This window comes from Megalobrama amblycephala, linkage group LG11, assembly GCF_018812025.1.
Source record: "Megalobrama amblycephala isolate DHTTF-2021 linkage group LG11, ASM1881202v1, whole genome shotgun sequence".
Classification (NCBI taxonomy): Eukaryota; Metazoa; Chordata; class Actinopteri; order Cypriniformes; family Xenocyprididae; genus Megalobrama; species Megalobrama amblycephala.
The window spans coordinates 7,822,480-7,835,072 of record NC_063054.1 but is presented as its reverse complement, the minus strand read 5'-3'; the positions used below and the strand labels follow the sequence as shown (position 1 = coordinate 7,835,072).

The 12,593-nt window shown below is 36.7% G+C and overlaps 2 protein-coding genes across 3 annotated transcripts in view; one reads left to right on the top strand and one right to left on the bottom strand.

Annotated features, from left to right (window-relative positions):
- The window catches only part of LOC125279048 (uncharacterized protein C2orf81 homolog), a 101,486-nt gene that overhangs the window by 20,622 nt on the left and 68,271 nt on the right, over window positions 1-12,593 (top strand). The window lies entirely within an intron of this gene.
- On the bottom strand, window positions 6,367-11,292 carry zgc:153383 (uncharacterized protein LOC751751 homolog). Of its 2 annotated transcripts, none has more exons than XM_048208510.1 (5): window positions 11,157-11,292; window positions 10,364-10,546; window positions 9,990-10,056; window positions 7,877-7,974; window positions 6,367-7,790 (listed from the first exon to the last, which is right to left on the bottom strand). In XM_048208510.1, the coding sequence occupies exons 1-5, from the start codon at window positions 11,223-11,225 to the stop codon at window positions 7,590-7,592; spliced, it is 618 nt and encodes a 205-aa protein (XP_048064467.1). In that variant the 5' UTR covers window positions 11,226-11,292; the 3' UTR covers window positions 6,367-7,589. The 2 variants fall into 2 exon arrangements, with proteins under 2 accessions (XP_048064467.1, XP_048064468.1); XM_048208511.1 differs by having other exon boundaries at window positions 10,364-10,620; window positions 11,157-11,289.

Sequence of the window (12,593 nt, the reverse complement as noted above, 5' to 3'; positions counted from 1 at the left end):
CAAACATTATGGATTTTATGTTACGTAAGTTAGATAAGTGTATTTTCTAATGTGGCATCTGTAGCCTGTGTTGCTGTAGTTATTTCAGCAGCAAGAGTGACTTTGAAACGTTTATCTTGCATTGTTTGCTATTAAATTAACTGATTGTTAAAAGTACTAAATTGAAAGAAGGTCATACTCTTGTGTTTGGGTAATTAAACCAAATGTTCTCATGTTTGTCACATATTACAATAAATGTTTTTTTTTTCTTTCTTCACATATTACAATAGTCTTGTGTTTGAAACAATGATTATGTGGATGAAATTAATGAAAGCATGGGATCAGGTTTTGAATGAATGACTAGCTGTGTTACAAGTGTGATCAGTTTGGAGTTTTGTACTAAGAGTTTTGAAAATGTACACCTTACTTGTGAAAATAGTACCAAAGCGAATAAAAAAACTATAATTGGCTTTTTCTGACTTCCACTTGGTTCACATTGCCATCTATTGGCTCTTTTGAAGAAACACATTTACACTAACATAACTATATTCCAGTTTTGGCTGTTTAGGCTCACATATTTTTTTTCTTTAAAATGAAATATATAGTTTGCAGAAAAAGAAAGCTGTTTATTTGCCATTTTAAGTTTATTTCTTAATACTCTAACTTGTCTTTCAATCAGGTCAGCTGCAAAGAATCTGGTTGCCATAACAACACGTTGGGCTTGCTGCTGCCCTCTGTCGTCTGTTTTCAGTCATGTTATGATGTCACAGAACACTGTCTGTAGAACTGCAGAGGCTAAATCTGAGTCAGTCTCCTGCTGGACACTGAAGAGGTGAAGTTTCATAAAGCTGATAAGAAAGAATAGAGAAAAAACATGCAGGAATAAACTTAAAACTCCTTCTACAACATGTTAAGAAGCCTAGGATTCGTAGTCAAATTGTTGATGTTTGTATATCATGAATAAACTGGTTAATAAACTGGGATTTTTTTCAAGTAATTCAGACTAATTAGATTTCTAGTGAACATCTAATGTCAATCAGGTTAACAAATACACAATCGTATAATATGACTACATTTAAAAAATGAATTACTCTTAAAAAACATACATACTAATATGTATATTATATATATATATATATATATATATATATATATATAAAAATAAAAATTCATAAGGCTTATTCACTATTTTAGTGAATTACCAAAATATTTTTTGTTATTACTTACTACTTGTTAGGTTGTGCACCTAATATTACTCATAATTAACACTATTGTTTTTGTTGTTGTTGTTGTTTTTTGTGAAACAACAAACATCAACATTTGAATGAAGGTGGAAAGAGACCATCTCAGGTTACGACTGTAACCATAGTTCCCTAAAAAGAAGGGAATGAGACGCTGTGTCATGGATGCTTTGGGAATGCTTCTGCATGATTGCCAACTAGTCATCATGTCAGCTAGTCCAATGGCGAGAGTGAACGTCACGGGTGGGTGATGTCACGACCAGGAAAGCATAAAAGCTCATCCGGAATGACCGGCGTTTGCTTCAAATAGCCGAAAGCAAGTCGATCAACACGATGAAGGAAGTATGTCAGGGTGACACAATGTCCTCATTCCCTTCTCAGGGAATTATGGTTACAGTCATAGCCTGAGACGTTCCCTTTCAAGGAAACTGCTTTCAAGCTTTCCCTTTCAAGGTGCTGCTTCAAGGACTTTTGGGAATGAAATGCCCAAACGCGATGCTTACAAAAGCCTGTCCATGTGAAAACTGAAAAACATTTATTTCATAATGTGATTTCCCCCCCACTTTCAATTCTTTTCCTTCAATGAAAGGTTAGATTTTTGCTAATTTTATGAATTAAAGATCAAAAGGATAAACAATGCAGATTTATTTTTACAGTCATCTTTGATCATATTTACCAAGGGTGCCAATAATTCTGACCACAACTGTACACACACAGAGTTTTATATCTATTTTATATGCATCATGTCCTTGCAAAGTTAAAATTAGTTTTGTGCAATGTCTCTGTCTGAATGAAACCAGCCTTACTCATATGAGCAAGGTTACAATGAGGACATGCTCAACTGGCCTTCAGTACCACAGAAACATAGAGACCTTTGTTGCCCAAGACAAAACCGTATCTATCAAGGGAGAGCACAGTAGAACATAATCTACCCACACAACACATACAGATCCATCCAACTTACTGTTACGGGTGGTACACCGTAGAAACAAACCACTACACGTTAACGAGACAAGACAAAGAACTGAACAGAACAGGGAGTATAAATGCACAGGAGCTAAGGAGATAATTAATTAGACAAAGGGTGAACGGAATAATGAATCAATCAAGGGAACAAACAGGCACGCACACTAGGGCCACATCCACACAAAGCCAGAGCTTTCCCGATCCAATCTTTTTTCCCTTGTCTCAAGAAATATCTACATGTAATGACAAAACCACTGAAACCGACTCAAAACGATGTAGTGAACATGCCAGATCAGTATGTGGCGCTGTAAGTCTGCCACAGAGATACACTAAAAACGGAGAATAAGACTTGGAGCATGTGCACGTTGCTGTTACGTGACGTAGCGGTGTCTGACTAGTGTCAAGATGTGGGGTGATGACATTGTTTCACAAAATATACAGATTGGCTGTACACATAAAAGTGCAAGGGTGTCATTTTCAGATGTATCCACTCTGGGACCCGGTTTAAAAAAAAAAAAAAAAAAGAAGCAGTTTCAGGCTCCCAAAACACCCGGATCCATCTGGACGAAACGGCCTATATGATACAACATTTTTTACAGATCTAAATGCGTCTCTGTGTGGACTGGGCTCTAGGAAACAGGGTGAACAATGAAACTAAATCAAATAGAACATAACTGTCAGAGTACGGCCCCTCCCGAAAAAGGTGCGTCCTCACACAGTTAAATAGTCCACCGGGGGAGGCAGGGCTGGGGCTCTGGAGGAGGACGAGGAACTGGGCGAGACAAAACAAAGTCCAACACGTAAGTCTATGGGGGAGTGGAGGATGCCATGGAGGAAGTCCATGGGGAGTCCAGATGTTGGTCCAGAGACCAGCCAGGACAAAGCCCCACGGCGGAGTTGAGGGAGGAAGGAGCCACGGTGAGTCGGAAGGAGCCAGGCGGAGCCGAAGATGCAGGCAGGATGACGTCTGACCAAGGTGGAGCCGGTGGGACGAGGGAGCCTGGTGGAGTCCTAAGGATGATGGTTTCTGGTGGAGCAGAGGGAGGGAGGAGCCAAAGTGGAGTCAACAGGCCACGGTGGAGTGATGGGTTCAGAGGCTGGAGGCGAAGCCAGGGGATACCTCTTTACTGGGCGAAAGCTAGGTGAATTGATGATGTTGGAGATGCAGAAGGGCTGAATGGAACCAGCGGAAGGCAGACTAAGGAACTGGCTGTTAGAGGAAGCTGGGAGGAATCACAAGAGATTCAGGGCTGGGTGGAACCAGCAGGGTTTGGAGAAACAGGTAATTTTCCTTCTCAAATGCCTTCAGCAAATCCTCCAAATAATTTCCAGAGGCGAAGTTTGTGGCCAGGGTTTTCCTACCCAGCCCTCGAACTCCATTAACACTCCCTCGGCCTTGCAAGATGTTACTGGCTAACGCACCTGGTCAGACACTTTGAGGGTCTCAGGCTCCAGGGGCAATGACTGCTTCTGTCCTCTTCTCAGGTTCGGGCTTGTCACTCACAGCAGGCCGGTCTACCTTGTCTGCGGTGGGCATTTGCAACACCATCCTGCTGTTCGTTGGTGGCGGATGGCTGATCTCTGGATGTGGAATAGGCTGGGCAACCATAGGCTGGGGTGGTCCTCTGCCAGGCTGATGGTAAACGGAGAGTTATTTACCAGTGTCCACTCCACAAATGCAGCATAAGTTATCTCTGGGACTGCCTGCTGGAAGATGTGCCTTGGCTTGCTCGCTCTGTGTATTTTACCACACTAGCCTGAGCGAGCAGGTCCAGGTAGTGCATGAAGCACGCTAGATGTATGAAGTCCCGTGTATGTTCTTCCAGCGGAAGGGAAAAAAGGGGAAAAAAATGACGCAAATAAATGAATTACTTTTTGGTTTCTGCTTCTCTCACGGGTGGTAGTATTAAGCGCACAAAGACGAGTAATTCACAGAAACAGTCCTTTAATTAAAAACTCACGGTACAGGCAGGAAAAACTCAGAGGAATCACAGGAGAAACAAACCACTTATGCCTTAACAAGACAAGACAAAGAACTGAACAGAACAGGGAGCATAAATGCACAGGAGCTAACAAGATAATTAATAAGAGAACAGGTGAATGGAATAATGAATCAATCAAGAAAACAAACATGCACACAGTAGGAAACAGGGTGACAATGAAAACCAAATCAAACAGAACATAACCGTTATACTTACAGAGTAAATATAATATTTTAAGAGTGAATCACTTTACCATCAGTTTCAAGTAGGGGCAGTAAAAATAAATGGTGCTTTTCAAACGTGGGTATAAAGTCTAAGGGTGGCATAAAATATGTTTGCATTATTCTAAGCATGTAATTATTGCAGGTTTGCATAAAATTTGGTGTTTGTATTTTCTTGTACATTCTTATTCATTTTGAGAAATACCGAATCTGTTTTTGTCTGAGTGAAATGAGTAAAGATGTTGCAGAAAACAGCATCTGTCTGCTGTCTACATTTAAAGGTGATAGAGAGGATTTTTTCGTCGACTGAGAATCCAAAGACTTACTGAGTTTTTGAAATGAGCACATGCGTAAGAACAACCCCCCTCCTTCACAACACATTTCAAAGGAACGCCTCCCAAAACTCGTAAACACTCATATTGGAACACGAATGTTTACCACCGGCATTCGATGTTTTGGATTCATTATGTCGGACTCACCGCAGGTAACTCATAATCTGCAGTTGTTATTCCTGTCTCCTGACAAAAACATTGCATGCGGCGCCTGTGGAGTGTGGAAAGTTACTGGAGAGCGCAGCCGCGCTCGTCTCTCAAAAGGAATGTCACGGCAGTGATTGACAAGCCAGAGGGCCAATCGTTTACGCGATGATCGCGTAAACGATTGGCTGATGTTTTTAAGGCCCTACCTCGTGCACAGATGATGTATATTAATATTATTCCTTTCAGTGCACCTAATAAATAGTCTTTTATCAGTTAGTAAAGACAGTTTCAAGTAATATTGCAAAAATGTATAAAACAAAACATCCTCTTTAGCACCTTTAAACAGCATAAACATACATTTTATTATGACATACAGTGAGTCTCAAACTCCATTGTTTCCCCCTTCTTATATAAATCTCATTTGTTTAAAAGACCTCCAAAGAACAGGCGAATCTCTACATAACACCGACTGTTACGTAACAGCCGGGATCATTAATATGTACGCCCCCAATATTTGCATATGCCAGCTCATGTTCAAGGCATTACACAAGCCAGTATTAACGTCTGGATCTGTGCACAGCTGAATCATCAGACTAGGTAAGCAAGCAAGGACAATAGCGAAAAATGGCAGATGGAGCAATAATAACTGACATGATCCATGATATCATGATATTTTTAGTGATATTTGTAAATTGTCTTTCTAAATGTTTCGTTAGCATGTTGCTAATGTACTGTTAAATGTGGTTAAAGTTACCATCGTTTATTACTGTATTCACAGAGACAAGAGAGAGAGCTGTCGTTATTTTCATTTTTAAACACTTGCAGTCTGTATAATTCATAAAAACATCTTCATTCTTTATAAATCTCTCCAACAATGTGTAACGTTAGCTTTAGCCACGGAGCATAGCCTCAAACTCATTCAGAATCAAATGTAAACATCAAAATAAACACTGTACTTATGCGATTAGACATGCTGCATGACGAACACTTTGTAAAGATCCATTTTGAGGGTTATTTTAACTCTGTGGACTTTGTTTATGCTGTTTAAGGCAGTCGCGAGCTCGGGGGCAGGAAGCACGAGGATTTAAAGGGGCCACAGCCTGAATCGGCGCATATTTAATGATGCCACAAAACAGGCAGTTAAAAAAATGAATTAAAAAATATCTGTGTGGTATTTTGAGCTGAAACTTCACAGACACATTCAGGGGACAACTTAGACTTATATTACTTCTTTTGAAAACACATTCTACGGCACCTTTAAAAGAAACATTTCACAAACGCCATACACATTAAATATTTTTTTTTTATTTTAAAATAAAATACATGTATTAACCCATTAACTACTTAAAAAACAAAAGTTGTCACTCTATTATATTAATCTTTTGGCTTGTTTTATTTAAAACAAGCCAAAAGATTAATATAATAGTGTAGTGATTATAACTTTGCAGTATGCAGGTGTCACAGGTGGCTGTGCAAGGAAGCGCACAACGAAGGAGAATGCAATTCAAATATATTTTAATCCAGAAACAGATATAAAAACACCTCAACATTGAAAGAGACAGGACAAAGGAACTCAGGAAACATGGGCCTATAAATACTAAAGCAAACAAGGAACTAATAGGCTAATTAACTTGGACAACAGGTGAACGGAATGACTAATCAATACAACACAGGAAAACTAGGTCAAATGACTCTCCTCCCCCATCATGAGTGGATACGCACCCTGTGCTGCTTGGTCCGATCCACTTTCAACAGGGTTTCTCAGAAATTGCTCACTGCATCTTTAATTCAAAGAGCCTTGGCTAGCACTAAATGCCTTTCCCATAGTTCAGTATTCCACACACTTGTCTTTACACAATAAAATTAAAACTTAAAACGTGATTGATTTTAAAGTAGTTATTTCAGTATAAAACCCCTCAGTAGAAATCTTGCACCCTTTTCCTCCCGCTAGCGACGCCATGACTGTATGTACTCGCACAACATCAAAACATTAGACTCATGCAAGGTATCTATGACTTGATCTTTAATAAAGGTTCATTTTCGTTAATAGCTTTTTTCACTTTTAATCACACTGGATGTTCTAAGGGGGAAAAAAAATCAAGCATTTTTAAGGACGATATTCTAAATTCAAACACCTTGAAAACGTAATAGTTAAAATCAAGCATTTTCCAAACTCCGTATGAACCCTGAACTAAACATTGATACAATTAAGTCTCGTAAGGTATAATACTGTAGTATTATATTCATGTTAAACACAAAATGGTAAAAAATTACATTTTCTCTTTAAAAAACAATGACAAATATAAAGCATTAACAGTATATTAAATAAATACTGAAAAATCAGTGTGAGGTATGTGTCTCTGTATTGATGGAGGACAAGTCCATCAAATGCTTTCATAACACTAATAATAATAAAACATAGATACTGTACAGAGTCAATTAAAAACACATGTTCAGTGTAATCATGTTAGCGTAGTTGCATTTTAAAACAAATTCATTCTTGGTCAGAGGCTGAAGAATTGGCTCTTCTCCTCATTAGCACCATGATCAGTATGTATTGTTTCACTGGCCCAGGATCAGTGCATTAAGGCAGTCAAAATCACAAGTTAACATGGAGATACATGAAATCTATTACAGAGCCTGATTACATCCCTGTGGTAAGTGCTTTATAGACTAGAGACTAGTGTTTAAACCACAATTATATGACTATACTCATGGTTATTAATTGCTAGTAACAAGAACAGGGATGTGAACTGCGTTGGGTACTACAGAAGGCTGACAGTCCAGCTCATTGGTCACCTGTACTTGAGTACTGTTGGTCTCGGGCTGGTTGGTCTTCGGATCTTCATCTTCATCATATTTCTGCTCTTCAAACAGGTGCTCCGCCTCTTCAGAGAGCTGTGTATCTTCATCTCTGCCCTCCTTTTGTTAGAAAACAACAAGACATTACAATATGACAATTCTGATATTAATCTTTTACATTAAGTGAACATAAACGAATGCCGTACCTCCCTCTTTGACCTGCTGTATTCATCTATGGCATACTGGTATTTAGCTGAGGTGATGCCAAAAAGTGATGCCATTCGCTCACCCAGGTAGTCACAAGCTGTAAGATGGTTATAGAATATGAATATTTACAAATGACTACCTAAATGTGCCATAACAAAATGTGAGAAATAAGTGCTTGAGCATGTTTTGCTTTAATTCTTGAGTATGTGTTCACTGTACCATCCATACATTTTCCCAATTTTCTGCCTTTTCAAGAAATTGCTACATTTTAAGAAGCTTACAAAGTGCGTCTCTGTACAGCTGAAGGATTTTTAAAACGGTTAAAGAAAATCTTATGATGTGGTGCTTTGCTAAACACGAACTAGATAGCACGCAAAAATAAGCTTGAACATGTTTCAGTGTTTTGCATATTTGAATAAAACATCAAAACCGCCATGTCATAATCATTTAAAATCATCCACAATGGCCCAAAGAAGATTTCATTGCTAATCACTCAGACACAAATATTAAGCCAGAAAACCATTTTTAATCCCCAGGCATGATTACTTATGCACATGTTCAGTCTTTATGCATGTACATAGAATATGAATATGATTTGTAACAGTTTTATTTCCAAAAAAGGAAGCTAAGATTGTTGTTAATTTTGTAGAAGCTGATGTGATGTTAAAGAGGCCCTATTATGTCCCTTTTACAAAGTCTTGATTTTGCTTTTAGGGTCTACTAGAATAAGGTGTTTTATGCTTGAATGTTCAAAAACACATTCTTTTCCACATATTTTACATTGTTGGAGCTGCCTCTCCTCCCTGTCTATGAGTAACACTTTGTATAGTTCTTGTCTCTATGAATCCCCTCCTTCCAAAAAGCCCAAAGTGCTTGGATTGGTCAGCTGGACCAGTGTGTTGTGATTGGTCAACCACTTTGAGCATGTTTTGGAAATGTCACGCCCCTTACCATAACTGTGAGTTTCAGCACACTACTTAGCACAACTCAATCCAGGCCTCGCCTCTTTATTTGCGTATGCCATTGGCAGGAATTATTTAACCCTCTACCGCACGCATTATGATAAATTTATAAAAAAAAATATTTGACTCTTTTTTTCTTTTCTTAGAATAGCTAAAATTGGAAAAAAATATTATTTTAAGGTACTTTATGGCAACAACGTACAATAGTGGAAATAACTTACAATAGTGAAATAAGTGTAAGTGTATATATTTAATATTTTTCCTCGGAAATGTTGTTTGTATTGAATCCCCAACTGGTGCTATTATAAGGTTTAGCAGTAAATATAAACAACACCTTATACTTATTTTTCAGCATCTTTTATTTATTTTTATTTTTTTTGATGAAAACATTCCAGGATTTTTTTTTACATATAGTGGACTTCAATGGGCACCAAACAGTTGAAGGTCAAAATTAATTATTACTGCCCTCCACAGGTCAAAGTTTGAACTAATTGTTATATACTAGCATATTGCATATAAAAATTAGTTCAAAACTTTGACCTGTGGAGGGCAGTAATACACTTGTCTACACTGCCGGAATTCTAATAAAGAAGAAGAAGAGAGCTAGTTCAAGATGAGCATTTATGGTTAAAACCTTATATAATTTTCAATTTTTTTCAGAAAATGAGCGATGGTTTCACTAGAAAAGACCCTTATTTCTCATCTGGGATCGTGTAGAACAATTTGAAGCTGCAGTGAAACTAATTTTGACCTTTAACTGTTTGGTGCCCATTGAAGTCCACTATATAGGAGAAAAATCCTGGAATGTTTTTATCATAAACTTTAATTTCTTTTTGACTGAAGAAAGAAAGACATGAACATCTTGGATGACATGGGGGTGAGTAAATTATCAGGAAATTTTAATTCCGAAGTGAACCAATCCTTTAAGGTGCATGTGTTTGTTTAATTGATGACTTTTTGTGTAACAAATCTGTAACATAAATAAAATATATCAGTGAAGAAGGCAAACATGATAAATATTGGCTATCACATGCAAACAGAATATTTCATTCAACAAATATATTTTTTAATCTGGGACATTTTACAAAATCACACAGTTTAGATTACATCTGTTTAAAAAATCCAGTCTTCTGTTTCGTCACAGACTTACCAGATATAGTGGATGAAGCTGCTCTCCACATCTGAAACCAGACATACGGGCCCCAAGTCAGCTTGGACTGTAAAACAAAGATAAAAAAAAATACAGTTATATTTATGTACTGTTACCTTTACACTGTCTTATTCTGTTTTAATTTTCTTCTTTTATATTTCTGGATAGTGCACCCAAAAATGTACTCACCCTTCTGTTGTCTCAAACCAGCTTTCTATTGTGGAACACAAAAGAAGATTTTCTAAAAAATGTCTTCTTTTGCATTTCACATAAGTCATACAGGTTTGGAACGACATGAGGGCGAGTAAATGATGACAGAATGGGTGAACTATCCCTTTAAGGGCCATTCAGAGGATTTGTTCAAACACACATACTGTGTCTATGGAAGACAGAAGCTCTTTCTTTGCGTTCTGTTTTTTGTCTTCCTCCTCCTCATCTGTGCTGTATTCTTCCATGGTCTCCCCACTGGAGAAATGAATAATGCGGCGTGGGGTCTTCTCTTTTCTGTCTAGATCACCAAGCTCCACACACTCATATCCTTTCTCTTTTGCAGAGATCTGTCCACAGTCACACATCACAGATCATCTATATTAGCTTAAGCTGATTATGTGCAATATGGTGGGCTTTTAAACTGGAATGAGGAAGAAAATTACCTTAGTGCCATTACAAAAACAAATTAACAATAGTAACGTTAGTTTCCAAAATACCACAGTATTGTTGTGTTTATTCACAAATTAACGTTAAATGTATATGGGTCTGCTTAAAAAAAGAAAGAAACAAATATAGCTGTGCTTCAAAACTTTCTCATTACTTTGTTATACCATAGTTAATACCATGTTATCACTTTTTATATTTTATTTGAATTAATGAGGTAACTTTTGGTGGAAAAGTCATACTGTGTAATCTGACTGGCTTTAGTTTCAATGTAAATAAGCGCTAATCAGTTTAATATGCTTGTTTTTATACCTTTATAACGATAGAAAAAAGACCGGGAGCCATGATTTAATTTCTGGCACAATGGTTGAATCATATGTGATAACAGTAAAATTAAACTGAGCAGACTTTCATTATAATTTATTGGGATTTAGAGTAAATGAAATGATTTATCCGAGTAATACAGTCATGTAACGTTACGCATGATTTAAAATGGTCAAATATATAATTTACCTTGTCAGGTTCCATATCATGTGTCACAGTTATACTGACGCTGGAGACATAAAGGGATATTTCTGCCATCGCTATTGTGAACAAACTCCGCTTTCCAGTGCAGTAACATCAACCTGACCGGGCGCGACCCACAGCAGTACCAGGCCAGCAGTCTCCGGGCGGAGCCAATGATACATGATTAAATCTGCGCCACCTACAGTTTTGGAGCGTAAATTATTTTAGCGTGCATTTGTTTGCTTAATTAACAATAAACAATCATTATTATCATTGTAAAACACACCCACAATAAATCCAAGCAGCATACAATGAAAGATAGAGAAAAAAGTGAATAATATGTATAAATAATAGATTACGAAATATATAAGAAAATTATAGTTAATTAGATTAAATTATAACCCCTTCAGACCCTGCGTCCATGGACATCACAAAATTTTATGTTTTTATAATATAAGTAGCCTACTGCCTGGTCACTGATTAGTCCCTGATCTACCAATCACAATAAAAGAATGACCCATAACTTAATCTGATTGTGCTTCAGGCATCACAAAAGACAGGCATGGCTAACCAACTAGACAGGAGGAGGAGGAGGAGGTCCTTTTTTATCTTTTATATGAAGATCTATAGGCTATTCATGGCATCATCATCTTGCACCTATTATAATCTTAATAATATCAAGTGATAATTACGGAAGGGGATTAGGGCCAAGCAATAATAAAAAAATAAAACCATCTCGAGATTAAAGTTGTTAAATTTCGAGAAAAAACTTGTTAAATTTCGAGAAAAAAGTCGAAATAAAATGTTGAGAATAAAGTCATTAAATTACGAGAAAAAAGTCATTAGATTATGAGAACAAATTCGTTAAATTATGAGGAAAAAAAGTCGTTAAATTTCAAGAAAAAAGTCAAGATAAAATGTTGAGAATAAAGTCATTAAATTACGAGAAAAAAGTCGTTAGATTATGAGAACAAATTCGTTAAATTATGAGAAAAAAAGTTGTTAAATTCCGAGAAAAAAAGTTGAGATAAAATGTTGAGAATAAAGTCATTAAATTACAAGAAAAAAGTCATTAGATTATGAGAACAAATTCATTAAATGATGAGGAAAAAAAGTCGTTAAATTTCGAGAAAAAAAGTCGAGATAAAATGTTGAGAATAAAGTCATTAAATTATGAGAAAAAAGTCATTAAATTATGAGAACAAATTCGTAATTTAACTATTTAATTTAAAGAAGAGCAAATATCAAGTGGATTAATTTTTTTTTGCTTAGTGGAACATAATTCAGGTCTGAAGGGGTTAAGTTATTAAATATATGTTTCAAGTAATTTAGAGAGTTTTAAGGCATTGCTTTTCCAGCTGCTTTAAGGTTTAAAAAAGTTAAAGTTAAAATGCCACAACAACTTTAACAAATCTACATTTTAGTAAATAAAACATACATAAA